This window comes from Stenella coeruleoalba (genome assembly GCF_951394435.1).
Source record: "Stenella coeruleoalba genome assembly, chromosome: 6".
Lineage (NCBI taxonomy): Eukaryota > Metazoa > Chordata > Mammalia > Artiodactyla > Delphinidae > Stenella > Stenella coeruleoalba.
Window position 1 is genome coordinate 119069214 of NC_137151.1, and position 23224 is coordinate 119092437.

The 23224-nt window shown below is 44.1% G+C and overlaps 1 protein-coding gene across 7 annotated transcripts in view; it reads left to right on the plus strand.

The window, feature by feature from the left end:
• Window positions 1–19230, plus strand: part of LOC307187956 (nuclear body protein SP140-like protein) — a 77872-nt gene extending 58642 nt beyond the window's left edge. For all 7 annotated transcript variants that reach the window (XM_079924551.1, XM_079924552.1, XM_079924550.1 and 4 more), the window contains 12 exons: window positions 638–703; window positions 2335–2415; window positions 5475–5549; window positions 6813–6917; window positions 8792–8934; window positions 10092–10139; window positions 12451–12495; window positions 15297–15412; window positions 16108–16216; window positions 16494–16571; window positions 16785–16928; window positions 17680–19230. In XM_079924551.1, the coding sequence (XP_079780677.1) occupies window positions 638–703; window positions 2335–2415; window positions 5475–5549; window positions 6813–6917; window positions 8792–8934; window positions 10092–10139; window positions 12451–12495; window positions 15297–15412; window positions 16108–16216; window positions 16494–16571; window positions 16785–16928; window positions 17680–17787 (1118 nt within the window). In that variant the 3' untranslated portion in view covers window positions 17788–19230. The remainder of the gene's footprint in view (window positions 1–637; window positions 704–2334; window positions 2416–5474; window positions 5550–6812; window positions 6918–8791; window positions 8935–10091; window positions 10140–12450; window positions 12496–15296; window positions 15413–16107; window positions 16217–16493; window positions 16572–16784; window positions 16929–17679) is intronic.
• Window positions 19231–23224: the final 3994 nt, after the last annotated feature.

The window sequence follows — 23224 nt, forward strand, 5'->3', positions numbered from 1 at the left end:
CTTTTTGAATTAGAGTCTTCATCTTTTCCGAGTATATGCCCAGGAGTGGGGTTGCTGGATCATATGGTAGATCCAGCATTCTTGAATATAGCATTTCCATTTGAAGAGCAAGGCTTTTTGGCCCTTCCTGCCTTGTAAGTCAGCACTGAGCTACTTGCCCAGCACCAGTGGTCTTCGCACATTCACACATTTTCATATCACACATAAGAAAGCAAAACACAACACAAAATCCACTCTGTTTCCTTAAGTCCTCTGGGAATTTCAGGCACTATATTAAACATAAGTGAGAAGATTTGTGTTACAACTGCAAGAATACAGAGATTATTTAATGGCAGTTCTCCATATTAAAGTTGAGAATGCCTCCCAAATTCAGAACATTTGAATTTACATAAAAACACTTGAAAAGGGAACAAATTGATATTTGTTCAAGAGAAAGTCATCTCCTATAGTCTCCAAATCTACGCAGGGTAAAATATAGCTCAAAATCAACCTCACACTGCTACACTGGTAGTTAAGAAATTGGCCCCATTCTTGTGAACTAAGGTCTGAAAAAAATACTTGAAAACTACTGATATATAAGGCTTTGAGAATTATATTTACAGCTCTAAGTAATTAACTTTATTATGTTTTTTTTAAGAAAAAAAGAAAGGGCATTCCTGGTCAAGAGTAAAAATGAAACATCAGAGAAAAATACCTCAAAAAGGTAAGCAGCAAAGTGAAGTAGTCACACCTGTTCAGTTTATAAGGCACTGCTTATTGTCTTCTTGCAGCCTGCAGTCTTTTGAGGACAATAATAGTTTCCTAGCTACTGTGTCAGTCAGGATATAGGCCAAGACACTTTAATAAAGAAGCCCAAAAATACAGTGGCTTCAACAAAATGGTTTATATCTCACGTGTGTAATAGTCCAGAGCTAAATGCTACCAAGACACTGCCATCCTCGATATGTGGCTTCTTTCCTAGGTCAGGAAACATTGATTTGGAGAGATGTTCTAAAGGCTAAATGAATAAAGCAGACTGTATGTGTATGTGTGTGCATGTATGTGTGTGTTAAAGAAAATATATATATAAGCATTATTTGTTTTTATATCTCTATAAATCCTTATTTATACATATTTATCAATCTATATATAGAGGGAGACATAGATATAGATATATAGGAAAATCAATGTCAGTACATCCATAAAAATATATGCAGTAGTTGAATTTGGTCATTGGAATATAGGTGATGTTTACATTTTTATTTGTGTTTTTTAAAGGTATGTGTATATACTCAAAATATTAAACATGTTCAACTATTGTAATGGAAAAGTGTCATTTAAACAGTAAAATATGCAAAAGAAAAGTCTGACAAGTTAATTGTGGCTATCTCCAGATGGTGATGTTTCATGCAATTTTTATTTTCTGAGTTTCCAATAACATGTATATATTACTTCTAATCAGACCCCTGAAATCTTGTTCATTTTAGTAGTGGTTTAAGGAACAACTTTTCTCTAGACAATGAGGGCTAGACTTCATTTTCCACATGATTTCCGATTTTGAATCACTAGATCTATACAAGATTTTAGAGTCCAATTAAAATTTATTAATTTTCACTAATCTATATATCTTACATTCTTGCCAATTTACATGGCTGCGCTATTAGTGAATGTGTATAATATTGTTCAGGAAGAGAGAAAAAAGTGGTTGCATCCATTTTAAGAATGCTTATTTTCAAAACACTAAATATTTGTATTTAATCATTATGACATTTTCATTTAGGTCTGTGTGTCCATACATAAATTCTAAACTACTTTTTTCCAAAGTATAATGAAATTTTGTATGTACTTTAAAAGTGGTCCCTCGTAAGTAGAGAATGCTCTGGACACCTGCTTGAGATCCCTTGCCATAACTTTCTTGTCTAGGTGTATAGTGCAGGGGGGGGTTCAGAATTCAAACCCATATTCCCTCACTTGCTTTTTTTTTTTTTTTGATACTTCTGAATTGAACTCTTTTCAACACATGTTCAGAGGTAGATTGATACATTTCTTATGTATTTTTACAATTAGACAGCCATAAATTATGGTATTGTACTTTGTAATACACAGCTTATAAAGCACTTTCAAAAAACTTTAACACTTGATGTTCTGTGATAATATAGAACAACAATAGTAGGTCCATGTTATGGAGGAAGAGACAGGGACAGAGGTTTAAGTGGATTTTCCTGGGTTTCTGGCTCGTAGTTGATGTTTTATTTCCACTATATTATACTCTCTCATAAAATTCCTCGCTTGCTTTTCGTTTCACATGTCAGCTGCTGTTTGCATAACTCTATCTTTTCCCCTGCCTACCCCTAGACAACAGCAACGCTGCTGGCCAACTGGCCTCGAGTGGAAAGAAGGTGAAAAGGCATCTGCAGGACCCTGCCAAAATCAGGAGTAAGATTGTTTGTGCCACTTCTATTTTGCCCTGGGGGTCAATAGAAATTTTGCTAAAGTTTTGAGGAACACAGATCTTCGTTAATTTTTTACTAGTCAAGCTTACCAGTCAAGTTGAGAGCCATGAAATCTTTAGAAAGCAACCCATTTGGAGCCAGGATTGTAAATTGTTTGCATTTATATCATAGCTCTTAACTGCCCAGGACCTAATTTTTTTTTCCTCTGAGTTTTATCTGTTTTTCATGAAAATTCCTTTACCTTATATTATTGGTTTATTAAAATGGCTAGTTTTTATAAATTGTAAACAGAAAGTAAGTTCATTCTCTCATTCCCCTTTCAAATCTACCTTCTAGGTGAGTTTTTCCTATCTTGGGCAGGTCATAGCATTTTTCTGTTCCCTTTTCACAGGAACAAGAGTCTTTTTCCAGTTATTGGGGTCCTTTCAGGCCTGGTATTAAAACTTAAGTATTTTCTCCAATTCAAAGCACCTCCCTGCCTTCCGCCTGAGCAAGCTTGGTCTGGAACACCTGCAGTGGAGAGGTGGCATAATCGGGGTCTTCTCTCATTCTCTCTTGTCTCTACTCCCACTCAAGAGCCGCTGGCTTGAGCCCATTCAGGATTGGGGAAGTGGATGAGAGAGGAGAGATAAGAGTGTGGAAGTGTCTTACTTGACAGGGACAGCTGTGAGATGACACTGGATAAGGAAAGTGCACAAACACTAGCTCTTTCCTCCACGAGATGCTTTCATTAACTCCGCAGTGAGGGAAGAGGCACCAACTTGACTTTTTTGGAAAGAAATGTAGCCTGGATATGAGTGAAGAGCTAGGGCCGCCATGACCTGTTCCACTAATACTTTGGACGGTCGCATAGGTGGTTCGGTGCACTGCCTTTGGACGTAGGCTGTGAAGTAAGGTGACCAACTCGACCCGGTTTGCCCAGGACTTTCCAAGTTCTGCCACTGAAAGTCCTGCATCCTGGATACCCCTTAGTCCTGAACAGACTGGGGCAGTTGGTCACCCTTTTTGGCACTTAGTGAATTGTTCTCAACGGCTGGGACTTAGTTCTACTAAGATTTTGAGAAAACAGTATTAAATTTAAAATTGTCATATTTACTTCTAGTGGTTAATACCAAACATAACAATTTTTTTTAAAATAACCTTACATTGTAATCTGACTGCCATAGTATTTATTAGGGTTTGTTATGGGGTTTCAGTGTTATTAAATGGGCACTAGAGCCTGGGGACACAGAAATAGTTAAATCCTGCCTTGCTCAGCCAATCTGTTTTGAAAGTAAAATACAGTAGCGCTATATTATGAATTAGTGGGTTTTAAGCACCAAACCTCCTTTTACTAGAAGCTCCAAAGACTAGAATGGACTTCAATGTATTTCCTTTTTCTCCCTACAAATATTAGGCCTAACAGATTTGATGAAAGGTAAATCCAACATACCTACCACCCAGGAAAGATATAACCAGAAGCAACAGATAGAGACAGAGAGCAAGAAAGAACTCTGCATTTGCTGGCCTGTCCAAGGTTGTAATCAGAGCTTTAGTGCCAAGCCAAACTGGAATATGGGAGAGGCAAGGAAGAGATGTCTGGATCTCTTCTCACTGGGCTGTGAGCATGGACCTTTAGAAGAGGAGAGAGGAATGAGAAAGAGAACCAGAAATATCCTGGTCTTCTAGAGTATTCCACCACTTTGGCATCTTGGGTGAGAGAGGAGGTGCGGAGAGCCTCAGAAAGCCATACCTGGCTGGGTGACCTGCTATTGCCTAGTGAACCCACCTTACAGAGGGAGAAAGTGAGAGGGAGTCAAAAGATTAACCTGCCTCTTTAAGAACTGCAATTCTGTCTTGTTAGTGGTTCTCCTTAGCCCACAGCTATACTATCCAAGTCTTCTACTTTCTTACGTTTAGACATTTCTTTAAGTTTTAAGATTTCTTAAACTTAAGATTTCTTAAGTTTAGAAATCTCTGTAGGCCTCTTGTCTGAGAGTCTATTATCTTGTTAAATAACAACAGGGTGACAACTTGCAAAGTTGTGACTTGTTTGATCTTCTGATAAGGTCTAGTCATCAACATTTGTCCCATGAGGCCATTTTGATCTTGAGGAAATGAAAACCCTCTCAGTAACTGCTTAGTCTAAAGACCAGAAGATGGGATTATTTTTCCAACCAATGCGTCCATTTTGGGTTTGACTGAAGGAAAGAGCCTTTTTACTTTGCTGGTCTGATATATGCTCATAATCTGCTTGGAGTTTGCAGCAGTTAGGAAGGAGTAGTCTGGAAAATATTTCTTCCTGGGGTCTGTATTACCCCACTCAGCACCATCAGATGGTGGCCATTTGATGGTAGGCATTGAACACAGAAAACAGGAAATGAATTTATCTTCCTACCTTAGAATATGAAACACATGTGAATGATAGCAAACATACTGAGATGCATGTCCACCGTCAATTAACTTGTAAATGGCAGAACAGCCTCTGCTGCAACGTCTACTGAGTCAGTCCTTAATTACTATTTGAAATCAAGGTTTTGGAGGACTCAGTTCTACCCATTCTCTTGATTAGACTTCTTGTTAGTTTCTTCGATTCTAATATCTTTGTCTAAACCCAGGTGGACAAAACTCTTGGTCACATTACTAAAACTGTCAACACAAATGTACAAATAACTTCATTCTAGGTGATGTGCAGGACATGTGTCTCACCTGTGAAGCCCACCATAGGGTTTCCCTTAACTCACTTCCTTTAATTGTACATTAGTAGATGTACAATTGCCATCTATTAAGCACTCAACACATGGCTGCTTGAGACATAAATAAAATGCTGATTTCTATTATTTGTTTGTTTTACTAATGTGGGACAATGAAAAGTAAAATATAAGATGAGTCTAAGATTTGCCATCTAATTCTTCGTGCTTAAGGACTAGGCATTATATATTTTTCTTTGTGCGTTAGACAGGCTTATGGGAAGTTACATTTCAATGGAAATTCTGTAAAGCACTAATATACACAGTGCAACTGCATGTCTGTGACTGTGATTCTATTTTTCTATTTTCTTAGGGAGAAGGAGAGGCAGAGGGAGACTCCACTTAACTCATAGTGACAGAGCCCCACAGAAAAAAGTTAAGTCAAGAGGTAAAGAAGAAAAGGGGAATACACTCTCAATAATTATGCAGCTAATTTCCTGTGCTTTACTCTGTGTTTTTACTGATGAATCCATTTCCCTAATTGCTTTATGTAGCTTTACTAACTGTTGGAAAACGTCTATGATTTGGTCCATTTTCCAAATGTGTATGAAAGAAAAAGAAGATAATTCCACAAACATAACTTGGTGACAGATCTAAACCAGACCCAATGGGTCCAGGGGCTACCACAGTGATGCTGTCTTCACTGAACTGAAATAGTCTGGAAATAGTCTGCTTTCATATAAAGGGCACATATACAACCCACATATTATTTAGCAGACCCTTTCCCTGCTGCACAGAGAGTCAGAGATTGCACACCATGGGTGGCCTGGAGTGGTAGTCAGAAGTCTGTCATTCTCTTCTTCTGACTGTGTGGGCTTGGACCTGTCACTTGACAGCTTTTGCTTCAATTTCTTCATCTGTAAAGCAAGAGAGTGAATTAGGCCCACACCATCCTTCTCAGTTCATCCCAGTTCTACTAGCCTACTACCTCAAAACTGGACCATGGACAGCTCCCCCTCTTCCCATCATAGCTCTAAAACGTTGGCTGGAGGGTCAGCATCAGTTACACATCCTCCTTGAGCTAGTTTGAAGACCTTTCACCCCTGCTGCTGTGGAATCAGGTCTCTAGCAGCCCTCCCCACCATGCAACTTGCAGATTATCCTAGAGCTTCCTGAACTCCTCTTTCAGCTAAGGAGAAAGCCGATGTGAGGGAGAAGTGAAGCAAAGCAGAGAACACAAAGAGAAGACAGACGTCACCTCCATTAGGTTCCCCCATCATTACTCTCTCTCTCTGCTCACTAACCAGCGCTCAAATAGAGAGATGCAAGTACAGTCTCTCACTTTGTTCCAGCTACCTAACTGCAGTGAAATAGTATAACTGGAGGTTCCCTTCAGAACATGATGCAGCTGTATGTTTCATTGTCACGTAAGAATCAGTGGGGCTGACTGGACTGGGAGCTAAGACAGTTTTACTGAAGCCCAATTTCTCTGTTAACACATTCTGTTTTGTGTGAGATTTGAGGGATGAGGTAGAGGTAGACATTCTGTAGTTATGTTTCAAAAATGCCACTTGGAAGAAAGACTTTTCCTAGAGATTTATGGAATAAAGCTTTCCAAGTTCCTCCCTACCTTTATAGGAACAAACTCAACATGGGAGAAGCAGTACGTGCGCAATTGAAAATGAGACAATGAAGGAATCTTCTCTTTCAGGGCAAAGAAAACGCAGATATGAAAAAGTGGATTTTCACTCTCGTATACTTCCTGTGAGCTGTGGTAAGGTGAAGGGGATGTTACATAAGAAGAAATTGAAAGAAGGTGGGTTTTATGGTCTATTTGCAATTCCTATCTGAAGGGATCACGAGAAGTAATGGAATTATCCATGTGAATTACACATAGTTGAAGGAATTGGGACAATGGTTTGGCTTGAGAGGAGGAAGGGATCCCTAAGTTGCTATTTTCACACTTTAAGAAATCATACATTTTAGGTGCTTACTCCCACGTGAAAGTGTCCATGGGGAGGCCAAAGAGAAATGAAGCAGAAGTAAAAGGGAAGAGGCCCTCAGCCTCCAACTTCATATCCTCTCTCCCTCTGGATGATTTTCACCAGGGCAGGTGCTTGATGTAGTAAGGATAGAACAGAATTCAGAATCAGACAACCTGAGTCCCAGCCTCAGCTATGCCGAGAGGGACTGATTCAGCCGAGTAGAGAATGGGACCTTTCTGACCCTGAAATTCTTTATCTAAAAAAGAAATCATTAAAAACCTGCTTCATGGTGTAGCTGCGAGGAATTAATGTACGTAATTGAGGTAAAGTATTTAAACAGCTTAACCGAGATACAATTCACCACTGAGAGTGTACCAGTCAATGTTGAGTTTTATTTGTATATTCACAAGATGGTACAGCCATCACCACAATCTAATTTTAGAATATTTTTTTGCTAAAGGAAACTCCATGTCTATTAGCAATCAATGCCCATTCCCACCTAACCCCACTCCACCACCCAGCCCTAAACTGGGCTATTTTCTCTCCAGTAATCTTATTTTCTGCTCCATAAATTGGCCTATTCTAGGTATTTCATTTAAATGGAATCATATAATATGTGCCCTCTTGGGACTGGCTCTCTCACTTAAGATTATGTTTTCAAGCTTCATCCATATAATAGTATATATTAGTACTTCATTCCTTCTTATTGCCCAATAATATAATATTCCATGGTATGTATATACCATATTTTGTTTATTTTTTCATCAGTTTGGATTGTTTCCACTCTTTCACTATTATGAATAATGCTGTTTTGAACATTCATGTACAAGTTTTTGTGTGAACGTATGTTTTTAATTCTTTTGGGTATATACCTAGGAGTGGAATTGCTGGTTCATATGATGATTCCATGTTTAACCTACTGAGGAAACACCAAAATGTTTTCCACAGTGGCTGTACTGTTTTATATTCCCACCAACAGTGTATGGGGGCTCCCATTTCTCTACTTCCTTGCCAACACTTGTTATTGTCTGACTTTTCTATGATGGCCATGTTAGTGGGTGTGAAATGGTATCTCATTGTGGGTTTGACTTGCATTTCTCTAATGACTAGTGATGTTAAGCATATGATTATCTTTTATACATAACTTAAATTTTCCACTGGATAACATTTCACAATTATTTTTAATATCAGCTATCCATGATTTCAGGGATGGGAAAATCTCTGCTCAATAATGCCATTAAACTGGATGAAAAGTGTAATAAAGGGCACAGATGCTGCTGTGGTGCCATTCTGAGCCGCAGAGCCCCCATTGGAGATCTTAGTCCCAACCCGAGGTTCCCCAAAGTCCATAGGAGATTCTGACTTGTTCTCTATCCCTAGCAAATTGAAATGGTCTCACTCTTCAAAATCACTTCCTTTTCCTTCATAGGTGATTTTGACATACTTTTAAAAGGTTGATTTTGATGGTAATTATCATTTTGTTGTTGTTGTTGCACATTGGTTAAAGAAATGTTGCCACAAAGCAGTAAATATCCTTTGAGAGGACTTAAAGGCTAGGTTTGGGGATTCTGAAGCCTGAAAGGGGAGGCTAGACTCTCCTGTTTTAGATCTTGAGACCAAATTGGGTAGGTCCAGATCCAGTGTGTTGGGAGCCCACCATCTGAAAACAAAGAGGGCTAAAGATTAACTTACCCTGGTCTTACAGGAGTTTGGGTGAAGTGTATACAGAGTGAGGATGGAGACTGGTTCACCCCCAGGGAATTTGAAATCAGAGGAGGCCACGAAAGATCCAAGAACTGGAAGATAAGTGTTCGCTGCGGTGGGAGGCCCCTACGTTGGCTGATCGAGGTATTCCAGTGACAGGGATGGGAGACGTGACTTTCCTTGCTGTGCCCCAAGAATAAGGTCACTATTTGCTCACCAAATATTTGTTATGGCTAAAGCCCAGATGAGTTATAGCTAAAGCCCAGATGCCTCTGAGTTTATCCTCTCACCTGGGGAGAGGTGTTCCACATTCCTAACCTCAGTACAATGCAGCGCATCACTGTTGTAAAAGGGGCTCCGTCAGGATGGATGCAGGAGCTTGGAGGAAGGAAAGGTCATTCTGACCCAAGTGCATGCAGACAGCTTTATGCACTGAAAGAAGAAGACAGTTTACAATCAACCAAGTAGGAAGAAGTTACTCCAGACAAAGAATGGCACGAAAACCAGAACCATGGTTGAGGTAGACATATTGTATGTGATAAGGCATAACCCATCAACTGGAGCTGTTTGTGGAGGGATTTAATGCCAGGCTAATATGTTTAAACTCACAATATAGATACTGCAAAATCAGTGAAGTCTTCTGAGGTGTGAAATGACATATTTAAAATAGTGTTTTAGGTGGCCATGGGGCCTTGAAATGACTTCAGTGTCTTTCAGCCGAAGAAACCTACACTCAACATGCAATGCTCAGCTCCAATGCCATTTTCCCCTGACTATTCCCTGCCTGACCTGACCCTGACCATCCCTTCCCTAGGCTTCTTGAGCCCATTACTAAGGCCTTTCTTATACGGTTTTATTCTCATCCTTCCATGCATCCCCTTTTTCTCTCTAGACCCCTCTTGGGTTTGTCCATCTTTGTGTGCCCAAGATTGGCCAGAATGTCTGGCACCAAATAGGCATGGGATAAGTGTGTGTTGATTGACTAGCCCTGGTAGAGGGACTCAAGCTTGAGTGACACTGGTGGAAATGGAGAGGAGGTGAGAGGTGTCAAAGAGATTATGAAGGAAAACCTCTTAAAGTTAGGAAAAAAGCACAGGAGGAAAAAAAGTTCTAAAGATGATTTTTAAGCTACCACTGATCATATTCTAGAAGAAGTACAAGTGAGGAGAGCGAGATGATTTCTCATTTAGACACCTTGGCTTTGGGCTGACAGTGGGACATCCCAGGAGAAATATTTGGGAGGAGGTTCGAAATGCGAGACTCACAGGCCAACCATATACTTAGATCCTTTTATCTTTCAGAAAAGATTTCTCCATAACCCTCCAAGGAAATATGGCAGGATGAGAAAGGTGATTATTGCATAACTTTCTACAAGTTCTCATTACATAACTGATTTTTCATGCACTGTGTATTATTCTGTGGTTTCTCAACTGGGTAATTATTATTAAACTTCCTCCAACACCCCACTCCCACCTTTTAAAAACTTTCGGTATGCACCTTCAATGTTGCTACTTTGAACACTATGTTGTATATATGGCAAGATCTTCTTTGAATGGTAAACCATTTGCAATGGAGGTGATAAGGAACCACCAAACTAGACCTCATGGATGCGCTTTAGCTATAGATGCAGATGTAAGGGTGTCAAAGTTGTGAAAGAAGACATGATGCTGGAATACATAAAAATATATCATAATAAGGTGATAGGGTCATCTTCAACTCAAACCCAGATTTTTAAAATCATGGTACTATTTCCTAACTTTAATGAAATCTGATGGAGCAAAAGTTTATTCACAGTCTAAGTATAGGAGGGGCTGACCCGGAAAATTGTTTACTCTGATGCCACTCTTTCAGCTCCTCAAGGGGGTGCTGTGCAGACCTCCCTTCTATCTATGAAAGTGATTCCTTCTTCTCTGGAGGCAACAAACAAATATGTATGGTGCAGTGTAGATTCAGGACATGGTGATGGTTTTTCCAGGGCTGGGTATGAATGAGAACTTGAGAAGAAGGAGGAGGTGAGAGGTGCCATTCTTATACACTTCATGTAGAAACGGCCATTCAAGACATTCACAGATTTCTAAGACAGGTCAGACGTAGCTGGCCAATGGGACTTCATGTTCCACTGGGAATGTGAGGTCCAGGCCTTTACATTATCTGATGTTCTGGACAGTTTGAACTCTAAGTCCTTGGGACATTTCACCCACTGGATTTCCTAAAGGGAAACTATCATATTATTTGCACTACTTAGTGAGTATATTAAAGACCGGCATCTGTACCATTCCCCAGGTGCCAAGAGTTACTCAGTTAGATTACCCACACAAGCTGACAATGTCCTACCAACAGATTCTACCCTTATTTGTGGGTGCAGCACTTTTTAGCAACAACCTGCAGTTACCTCTATATTTTGCATCTCCCTGTGAGCGAGAACAGAAGCTCCCCAAGTGGCGGATCTCAGGACCCATTACTACCTCCATGGGTCCTCTGTGCCTCTCAGAACGTCTCTTGCCCCTTGGCTTCTGGAATCTTCAGTGTCACTCTCAGCGCCACATGACAGCTTCCTGGCTCCTCACAAAGGTCTCTAACACCTTTTGATGACAGCTGCTGTGTTGTAAAATAATCTGATACACACCTTTAGAACAATCTTTTTATTGTAGGCTAATATTTGCTTAGGAGATAGCAAGTGATCTGTTCCTAAGTGAAATGATACTCGTTTATTCACTTATCCAACATACAATGATTGAGTGCACACTAAATGCCCAATGGTCATTAGAAGATTGAAACAATATCTCTGACCTCAAGGATTGTTTCAACTTCATTGTCTAACATGGAAGAATAACTAATGGGGATGGGTGGTGAACTTCAGGCCACACAGAAACGTGGGCAGTGACATGGACACCTCTCAGATCACTGTCCCATGGATCACACTTTTCCATGACCACTCTGCCCTGGGCTGCAGATAAAAGCTGAGGCTGCCTGTGTCCCAGAGGGAAGGAGGTCAGGTCATTCTACTGAATATTGGAACGCAATGGCAATGTAAAGTTAGTGGGTGGTAGTCAGTTACCTCTGAAGAGTCAGCTAGCTGACTTTTTGGGATTCAGAGGGAGGGAAGAGGAGGGTGACCTTCTGGAAGAAGAGTTGCAACCCTGGGAAACTTGGGCACATTTTATCTTTGGGGCTGTGCCCTGGGAGACCTGTGATAGGTGGTGACATTCTTCTCTGGGACACTTGCATGGATGCCAGGCCTCTGGGCCCTGTGGTCACTGGAGCTGTTGACGATGAGTCCTCGGCCTGATACTCTCCCTGCAGCTCCTCCAGTTGGGATGACATTTTCTAATATAGAGAAAAATGCCTAAGGGCCTCTCAAAGCAAGAAAACCAGCAGAGTTTCTCCCACTCCATCTGTGGGAACCAGGGCCAGACTCCCTGCATGGCTTCACAAAACCCCACTTTGCATCTGAGAGCCAGGGAATAGAACTTGCATTGGGCCAAACAGTGGTACTTTGGTACTTTTTATTTTCCAAGTAGATATGTGTATCCATAAAAACAGGTATGAAGTAATGGGTAAACCGTGTCTTGAATCCCTCAACAGATTGCTGTTTAAATAAGTGACGGATGCATACATCACATTCAATATTGTCCTTTAATCTTTCTCTCTTTTATGCAGAAAAGAGTACCGAAGTCTCATGACAGTACTTTAGATGACCTTTGTGTAAGTACTAACGCCCGCCTGTGACCCCAGGATAACGCGGGCCTTTTCCCTCGGCACATTCTCTGAGTCATCACTGCATTTCCCTGAAGCACACTCACACTCAGGTGCAGCATGTTGCTATGTGTGATGAGCAGGGAACAGCAGATGCGTCACCCACATCAGGTACATGGTTCTGGCGTTGGGTGTCTCAGCCTGAAAGCACCCTTCCATTTGTTCAGTGGAAACCTTCCCATTTCCTCCTTTCCCCCGAAAGTGAGTCTGGGAGGCAGAGCTTGAGACCACCGGGGTCTCTAGAGCCTGGGCTTGAAGTAGTAATGGGTGCGGCTGGCCTGCAGATGAAGGATAAGGAGGAAATTTGAGGAGAAAACAGCAATTTAAAGAAGGCAATAAGGAAGGAAAGGAAAATCCCAAACATCTATTCCAAGGTACAGGTAGAGCTAGATGGTTTTAAGTGTCAATCAGAAGGAACAGGCCAGGCCAACCTGGCAAGTTAAGGTGTGAACCCCGTTGTGAGTCCTGCAGAGAAATGCACTCAGGGCTAGTGGGTTCTTCACGGAAGCCCCGTATCCAATCTCGAGGGAGCCATCATGGTGCTGAGCTGGTCACCACATAGCAAATCACAGGGCATTTTTACTCAAACTGGTACCATACGGCTGGATGCTTTAAGGTCTGCTAAAATTATGGATGACTCCACTCTCTAAGTTGAATCATATTTTGATTCCCTTCATTGCAACAAGATGGACATTTTAAGCAGAGTCACCTTTGCACAACTCCAGGGGGAAGCACTCACATGGGTTAGTATGCAGTAATACTGATACACAACGTCCAAAAGAGGAGGGATAGTCCAGTAGTTTTACTTATAGTTTACCTCCAAAGCAATCCCCCCAACAATATTTAGATCTTATCCACACTCTTTCTGACCCTTGGACAAATGAAGGATTCTTTAGTCATCTAAACAGTGCTGGAGTCCAGTGTTTGTGTGGCTTGTTTGGGATGGATATAGACACACAGGGTCAGGTCTCACAGCCCACGGCCAAGAGTCCATGGGGAGGAGATGGCACCTGTTCCAGCAAGAGTGCCCTCATTGCTGTTAATAGTCTTTCCTGGGACCTGGTATTGCAGAGCAATTCAGGCCTATAATATCCCCTTTGCTCAGGGTAAGTCTCAACTTAGGCTGAAACTAAGACCTTTGGAAAATAGTATTGCCTGGATCCCACCCTAGAGGAAATTCTGTTCATCAGTCTAGGCTATGACTTGGACATTGGCATTGTTTAAAACTCCCCAGATGATTCTGATACACAAAATTACCCATTCCATGAATTAAAGAAGAACGCCAATGGATCTGCCCTACCCAGACAAATTGATTCAGAATTTCTGGCGTAGGGACCAGGGCATTAGTATTTTATATACTCTGCCCTGAAAGTTCTAATGTGCAGCTGGACTAAGAAACAAAGAGCTAGATAAATCTGCTAAAAAATACACAAATGTGAGGTTCTTAGACATTGGTTATATTTGTTATTCCTTGTTCTTCTTGGAAGAGGGGTCATCACTTTCTAGAGAACGATGATGGTAATCTGTCAGTTCCTACACTGATGAGAAAAAACATGGCCCCGTGACTCCATGTCAGAGCAGTCTCAGTCTCCAATTGGGGGGTGTCCTTGAGGATCCCCAGAACATTGAATGGGAGCTTTTTGGCAAAATGGTCCTTGGAGCTAGCACTTCCTCATATATGACCATTTCAAAAGCAAAAGAAATGGGGGCTTCCCTGGTGGCGCAGTGGTTGAGAGTCCACCTGCCGGTGCAGGGGACATGGGTTCTTGACCCGGTCTGGGAAGATCCCACATGCCACAGAGTGGCTGGGCCCGTGAGCCATGGCCGCAGAGCCTGCATGTCCGGAGCCTGTGCTCCGCAACGGGAGAGGCCACAACAGTGAGAGGCCCGCATACCGGAAAAAAAAAAAAAAAGAAAAAGGAATGGCCAGAATCCCAATTCACCCAACACGAGTAGTTTCACGCAAAAGCCCAGAACGAGACTCAAAATAATTGTTAAAATAATCTTGTATTACTTTCCACACTAAGTTTAATCCACCTTATTAAATTCTAAATATATCACCCTTCAAGGAGTCAGTTTAGTTATTGTGGTGTAGACAAATGCATTTAACACTTTATTTCAGGAACTTATTTTATCTGCAAGGTAATAAAGTTATTCAGATTCCTAAAAAATTGTCTTGTTTTGTTGCTAGCCTTTCAGTGTTAGAGTCTCTGTTTTTTTTTTTTTTTCTTAATTAATTTATTTATTTTTGGCTGTGTTGGGTCTTCGTTTCTGTGCGAGGGCTTTCTCTAGTTGCGGGGAGCGGGGGCCACTCTTCATCGCGGTGCGCAGGCCTCTCACTGTTGCGGCCTCTCTTGTTGCGGATCCCAGGCTCCAGACGCGCAGGCTCAGTAGTTGTGGCTCACGGGCCTAGTTGCTCCGCGGCATGTGGGATCTTCCCAGACCAGGGCTCGAACCCATGTCCCCTGCACTGGCAGGCAGATCCTCAACCACTGCGCCACCAGGGAAGCCCGAGTCTCTGGCTTATAGGGAAGACTTTTCTGGTCTGACACAGAGGCCCTTCCTCCTGAATTTCATTGCGGACCACAATTTCTGCTTCTGAAATCGCCACGCTATGCTGTTCTTTAATATCTCAGGGAGAAGCATATAAGTGTCCATTCAGATTCACACAAAGGCAATGAGTTCTAGATTCCCCTAGTTCTGGCCTTCTGGGGTCTCACCAGGGATATAGATGTTGTTTTACCTTCTAGCTGGGAAACTCAGATGTGTGTGAGACGTGCAGGGATGGAGGAAAGCTGTTTTGCTGTGATACTTGTTCGAGATCTTTTCATGAGGACTGTCACATCCCACCTGTGGAAACTGAGAGGTTCGTGAGATGCAGCCCCTCCCTTCTTATTAGGGACCCTTCCTCCTGCCGTACACACTCTCCCTACAGAGTTCTTACTATGTCTAGATGGGGAAACAGCAGGGCCATAAGTACAGGGTCCAGCAGTATGATCCAGAGAGCTGTTTCAAGATGCTGGCAGTGGCAGGTTAATGCGTTTGGCTCTCCTCTAAGTCAGTAGCCAGGTCCTTTGCCCACATACTGCTACTGTCCTTTCCTAGAAGTTTTCCAGCATGGACTCCTGTTCATGGGGGTGGAAATGCCACTCGTTTGTGTTCTGCACTTATTCAGAAAAGGCAGGAAACATGGGCTGGTTCCCTCATTTTGCCACGTTCTTAATGGGCTGAGGAAAGCCTGAGGTCCCCCAGGGGTTAAGACCCAGTTTGGACACTCAGGCCTGGTGGGTAGGATTCCTTGTGCTCCCAGAAACAGACAGAGAAAGAAGAGCCCACTACTCATCCTGACACCACCTCCATGCCCTGACCCCTTGTTGCTCCTTCGATGGGATGAGGGTCATTGGCTCAGACCCCACGTGGGGTTCTTGGAGACTCTGGAGGTGCCCCTTTCCTCTTCCAGCTGTGTCCATCAACATTCCTGAAAGGAGGACAGTATCAGACATAGGAGTGATGACTGTTTCCAGGGACCTTGCCCTCACTTACTTATGTCTGGTCCCTTAGGGACCTGTGGAGTTGCACCTTCTGCAGGGCAAAGGAGTTTTCAGGAAGCCAGCGATGTCTCGGGGAATCTGAGGTCCTGGCAAGGCAGATGCAGCCCGAGGAGCAGTTGGTGAGTCGGGTGGGAACCCCAATTCTTCCCCCTTCCCCTCACATGTGAGAAGTCAGATACGCAGGGTCAGGAGAAAGGCAACCAAAGGGTGAGCCATGACTCAGTCACACTGAAATCACACCAGAACTTGTTTGCAGCCATTGCATGTCTGTCTCCAAGAGCCATCCATGTTTGGGGAAACTTCCAGATACTGGTGTGAGTCATGCCTCTGCCTGGGCATGTATATGGGCTCATTGTCTCCAAGCTGCTTTTCACTCACAGCCACCTTCTTTTGCAGAAATGTGAGTTCCTCCTCTTGAAGGTCTATTGTCATTCAGAGAGCACCTTTTTTGCGAAGATTCCATACTACTATTATGTAAGTAACAATAACAAACTGTGATTACAGGCTGCCATGATGTTACCCCACCTTGAAACAGGTACCCATGGGATTTGAGATCAGAATCCCCTGGGAGTGAGAGCATGAGCTGCTGTTACCTTTTTGTATTTCTACTGGATTTGATGGGAATCCACAGGAGGCACACATTGAACTCTGCCAGTAATTCTCCCATTGATTTTTGTTTTTCACTAGATTAAAGAGGCTTCTAAAAACCTAAAGGAACCCATGTGGTTGGACAAGATCAAGAAGAAGCTGAACGAGCAGGGTTACTCCTATGTGGAGGGGTTCGTGCAGGACATGCGCCTCATCTTTCAGAACCACAGGGCATCTTACAAGGTAAGTGGTTCTCCCCGCTTCCATTTCATTTTCTGTCCATTGAGCCACTCTGCCCTCATTTTCTGGTGCCTGGGAAATTTTACTTTCCCTCATCCTATGAAACCTGCAAAGCAAGAGTTCCGGAAGTCAGTGACTTTTCCGTTCAAGACTGGAGCTCAGCAAGGCGTAGTAACAGCGAATCAGAAGGTGTCCCTGCAACCAGAACCCCAGGCCTCGAAGAGCTCAGACCCTCCTACAGCTGCCGTTGAGAACAGCAGAGTCCTGCCTGCTCCAAACCCAGGGAGAAGAGACTTGCATCTTAAAGTCACACTGTGCTTCTTATCTCTCCCCCAAAACACGCAATCTGACCTCTTCCAAAATCCCAATCTCCAGATTCCACTCCGTGTGAATGGATCATATAGTTTAACAGGAGTCACCAGAGGGGAACAGAAGTGTCAGTGAAAAAGGAAGGTCATTGATCTAACTTAAAAGCAATCTGTACTATTTGCACTGTTACAAAGAGCATAGATTACTTTTCTAACTCTCACTGAAATCAATAACCCAACCAAATAAGTACGAGTCCCCAGGTGTGGTTATGAGTTCCCATTTCTATCTTGTTGCTCCTCGCTGCGTGAGTTTTTTAGCATAACCTGGTTCATATAACTTAGGGTGTCTAAGACCAGAGTCCCGATCATTCTCAGTTACAAGGTGGCAATGACACTGACAATGAGCATCATGATTTTTGTGTTCATTTTATTTTATTTTTTTCCAGTTCAATGACTTTGGCCAAATGGGACTTAGACTGGAGGCCGAATTTGAGAAGAATTTCAAGGAAGTGTTCACTATTCGGGAGACAAACGAGGACAGCTCACTGGAATAGTGGATGCTGTTAGTGTCCTGGAAAACCCCTTCTGGAGCAGACTTGTCATCCCCCAGCCGCATGGAAGGCTGGCTGCTCGCGCCGCCCCTCCCCAGAGCATTGCCTTCAGCCAAATGGAACCAGCTTCACCTAGAGGGTTACCCTTCCTTGGCCTGGGGGCCGGCCTCCAGTGCCAAGGTGGACTCAACCTTGTGTTATGATTCATGCTCCTGTGTTCCCCATGAGATCCGGCTGGAGCTAGTCTGTGGCTGTGATCACATCCTTGCTTAGCTTTTCCTGTAATCCTGCTTCCCTCCCTCGTTTCTCCCAAAGAAACTCACAATAAATCACTTACTTAAGAGACTTTATCTCAGGCTCTGCTTCTAGGGAACCCAACTTAAGGTAACGATCCCAGCAAGCAGGCTGTAAGGGTGGGTTCTGGATTCGGATCCCAGTCTGGCCAGATGGTGATGGGTGGTATATTGATGGTCCCTGGTGTGCTTTAATAGTGCTGTTGCCAAACTTTCACCTTTGGGAAACTCGATGAGATAAAGAGGATTTCACTAGCTTTTGGAATTGGCATTCACAAAGGGAGAAATGGTAAATGGAATTGTAGATTTTGGTGGCTATTGCTAAGTGCCACTGATATATTGAAAAGAATAAATGACAGCCTTAAATCTATTAGTCAAAGCAAAGACACCCTTACAACTGCAGCTGGAAGGCAGACAAAAGGAAGGCCTGACCCAGGTCCCAGGTTTAAGAGTGGCAGAACACAGGAGAAGACTGCAGCCTAAACCGGGATGGTCTCCTGTGCCAAAGGCAGCGCCCTGGTAAAGAAGGAGTGCAGTCCTGAATCAGAATCGGCCTTTCCAGGTAGATGCAAGTGAGAACCTTGAACTCCAGGTCTCCTTCAACACACAGGGCCTGCAAAAGAATTCCCTAGCCTTTGTTGGAAGACAGACCCCTTCCCTACCCCATCCTAATCTTGCTTGAATGAAGACTGCAGAGTCCTCCCAGCATGACCCCACTGAGAAAGTCCTGGGTTGTCCTGCCAGCTGAAGAGAGCATTTACCCCAGTGGAGCTGCAGGACTGGCCAACATGTACCAGCAGGTACCAGGAGATTGTGTCTGGGGGTGGGTCCTGGACAAAGAAGGGGAATGTGAAACTGGAAAAGGGAAAATTGTCAACACAGAAGCACTCTCCTGTGTCAAGAAGTTTAATTAGCCTGGCGAGGGCCAAAGGGGATGAATCCAGTATGCTCCTGGCTGGCTCTTAAATGCTTATATATATATATTTTTTTCTATTCCTTTAATTTTGGAATTAAAATGGCTGGTCACTAAACTTATTGTGGTAATCATTTCATGATGTATATAAGTCAAGTCATTATATATGCCTTAAACTTATACAGTGCTGTATGTCACTTATACTGCAATAAAACTGGAAGAAAAACATTTAATTAAAAAATTTAATTTAAAAAAAGCTTGGTATAAACTGTGGTACATACTAGATGAAGTGGAAGCAGAGATGCCAGGGCAGACTGTGGAAAAGAAGATCCAAAAGCCTCAGGATGGGGCTTCCCTGGTGGCGCAGTGGTTGAGAGTCCGCCTGCCGATGCAGGGGACACGGGTTCGTGCCCTGGTCCGGGAAGATCCCACATGCCGCGGAGCGGCTGGGCCCGTGAGCCATGGCCACTGAGCCTGCACGTCCAGAGCCTGTGCTCCGCAACGGGAGAGGCCACAACAGTGAGAGGCCCGCGTACTGCAAAAAAAAAAAAAAAAGCCTCAGGATGTTGGCATGGCTCCACTCTCTGCAACTGGAAGACCCATCCACCGGGTTACTGTGCTCTTCAGGAGGCCTCAGAGACATTAACTTAACAAGGTGATAAGGAACACACAGCTGAGGGGCACCAGCATGCTTGAGATACTCAGTGGGGGCTGTCCTCTGTAGGTTGGCATAATGGAGGAATGTTTTACAGAACTGGATTCCCTAGTGACAATGGAAATGATAGGATTCTAGAATAATGGAAGCCAGTGGCAGCATTTAACTGTCAGAGCAAGATGAAATAAGTTTTGTAATGTGCAGCAAGGTTAGAATGACGGCTGGAGCCCTGGCCCAAAGCAGTCTATGGAGATAGCTAATCGGACACGGTCACTAAACCTGTTGTGGTAATATTTTAGGATGTACATAAGACAAATCATTATGCTGTACACCTTAAACTTATAGAGAGATGGGCAGCCAACAAGGATATTGCTTCATATATATCATCAAAAAAGATTAAAAATAGATGAACGGATGGCTGAGACCAGCTACCCCAATAAAAAGTCAAGATCCCTTGCCTAGTTTCCAGACCTGAGCCAAAGCTAGGACCTGCTCATGGAAATGAGGGCAGGTCTCATAAGCAAGTGTAAAAGTAGTGATTCCCTGAGTTCTTCACCAAAAGGACCTAAGGTCATTTATTCAAGTAACCATATGCCAGACAAAGGAAAATACACACATCTTTTAACAGTTGTTGATACAGGATCTGAATTGATGCTAATACCTGGGGTCCCAAAACACCATCATGGTCCCTGCTAGAGTGGAGTGTATGGATGTCAGGTAGTGTCCATCTAACAGTGAGTCCACTCAATCCATGGGATCACCCAGCAGCCATTACCCCAGTTCCTGAAAGTAAGGATAATGAGAACATACATAGCAGTTGACTGACCTGCATCTTTAACCTGTGAAATAACAATGACTGTCTTAGGAAAGGCCAAGCAGAAGGGCTTGAAACTGAACTTTCCCTTGGTGAAAATGGTAAGTTGAAAGAAAATCACAGTCCTGGAGAATGAGGGAATGACAGAGATTAGTGCCACATGCAAAGATTTAAGGATGCAAGAGTTGTAATCCTCATTACATCTTTGTTTGAACAGCAGTCTGGCTTCTGCAAAAGCTAAGTGGTTCATGGCTGCCAGATGACTACTAGAAACTTAACCAACAGTAGCCCCAGTTGCAGCTGTTGTTGCTTGGTGTGGTATCTCCATTAGAGCAGGTTAGCACGGCCTATGGTATATGTCATGCAACTATTAATATGGAGAAATGTACTTTTAAAACATTCAGTAGGGGCTTCCCTGGTGGCGCAGTGGTTGAGAGTCCGCCTGCCAATGCAGGGGACACGGGTTCGTGCCCCGGTCCGGGAAGATCCCACATGCTGCGGAGCGGCTGCGCCCGCGAGCCATGGCCGCTGAGCCTGCGCGTCCGGAGCCTGTGCTCTGCAACGGGAGAGACCACAACGGTGAGAGGCCCGCGTACCGCAAAAAAAAAAAAAAAAAAAAATTCAGTAGGAAGTAGGATAAGAATCAATTCATGTTCACATGGACTGGACAACAGTACATGTTTACAGTCTTGCCCCAGGGCTATGTGAATTCTCCTGCTCTCTGTCACAATATAGCCTGAAGGGACAAAGATTGTCTGGCCACCCTGCAGTACATTACATTTGTCCACTATATTGATGACTGTATTAATCAGGGCTCTCTGGAGAAACAGAACTCTGTCTCTCTCTCTCTCTCTCAACCCCAAATTCTGATGGACTTCATTGATGGGACGCACAGTGGCTCACGAAAAGGCAGGAGGCTGGGCTCAGAGCCTGCAAATGGCCCCAGAACCAGGCAGGAAGCAGAGCTGCTCCAGGAACTGAACACCAGGAACATCTCCTCCACCTTGTTACGGAGCTGCCACTGAACAAGTGTTATCCAACTGTGTTTTAACTCCTTAACAAACTTCACGTGAGAGTCCAACTCCCCGAAGAGAGTCTGGCTGGCCTGGCTTGCTCATGGGCCAGTGTCTCGGTTAACATTCCTTCTACTCCTGCACGCAAAGGGGAGAAGTCTTCACCCAAAGGAATCCACGTCTCTTAGGAAAGGGGTGGAGGAGGCTGGACAGCCAAGGAAAATGAAACTGACTGGCAGAACCCACCCGGGGACCATCAGTGAGCTCTGATGTCTAAGGGGAGGAATGGGGTGGTCCCAGGCCAGTCAGTCTGAGAGGCCACAGAGCCTGGGGGGCACATTCCTGAATCGAATGGAACAGGTTGACTGTAGTTCCATTGCCTGTGCTTTGGAGATTAAGGCTGAGTCTGTCATCATGTTAGAAGGGAGAGCGTCCACTCCACCACCTTGGACAGCCAAGGGCAAGGACGGCCACTAAGCCCATCGCCCCTGTCGGTTCCATTTACCTGGACGCATATGTGGGCTGTTGGCTGTAAAGGAGCCTGGCTGTGGTCTTCCCTGGGGAGAGTGTGCCTGTGTCCCTGGGAACTGCAGTAGGACTGATGCTCCTGAGGTCCTGGGCTCCACCCTTCAGCCTGAACCTCCCAGTGATGGTTCCAGGGCATCAGCACACACCCTGCTATCTGGCTGGAGAGGACCGGGCCTTCTGTCTGGAGGAGAGAACGGGGTTCTCCAGCTCTCCCTGAGTAAACTGGGTGGAAGACGTCCCTATGAGGACAATATGCAAAGAACAGTTGCCTACGGCTTCTAGAAAGTGAACAAAAGCAGGCTGATGGTAGAGGGAAGTCAAAACTCAAGGGAAGCACCCAGACAAACTGTTTCCTGTTTATTATTACCCTACTTGACAGCAGCCGCAGCCTTACGTGGGGTGGCCAAAACCTTGGTAGGAAGCCCACCTTCTTTCTGATCAGCAGAGCCAGGAAGAAGCCCAGGGCAACCAGGCTTTCTGGGGAGAGAGAGGAAAATCCCAGGAAGGTGAAAGTCACAGAGGAGAACCCCAAATTCTGTGTATAAACCCTCCCCACTTGAATTCGAAACCAACTGACAGGCAAAACGGTGAGACAGATGGGGATCAAAATACTAGTTTTCTTCATGATAAAAGCTGGATGGGGCTTAGTGACGTGACTTACCATGTAGCAAAAAAGAGATCCCTAAAACAGACCCTCAGAATTGAGCTTATCCACACAGTCTTACACAGCTCCCATCAGTCACACCCCACCCCCCAGGCCCCTGTCTCTGTGCACTTGACCTTGGAAGGGCTGACAGAGCCCTGGCCCTGCAGGAAGGACAAGCCCAGGGAGACCCGACAAGGAACAAGCAGACTCACCCCTGGTACCCAGAGAGTCTCCTGGGAGGAGAGAGGAGCAGGGGGTCCAGGCCAGTCCCACTGACTACTGTGCTGCCCCTGGAAGGGGACAAAGGAGCAGGGCCTGAGTGTAACCACTTGGGTCCCAGCATCCACTCCGCTCCACTTCTACACCCACGGAGGAGCGGAGGGTCTTGATCCTCTGGCCTCAGTGGCCACTCTGGCAGCTGACGCTGCTTCCTTCTGCCCTTTAAGCTCAGATCCCAGGTCCTACTGTCTGGTCTCAAGGACAAGCCTCTGGTCCCCACTGGGGTCTCCCAGCTTAGAGACTCAGCCCCACTGCTGAAGTCTGAGGGGAAGCTGTTCCTGGTGAAGCTCGTGAAGCCC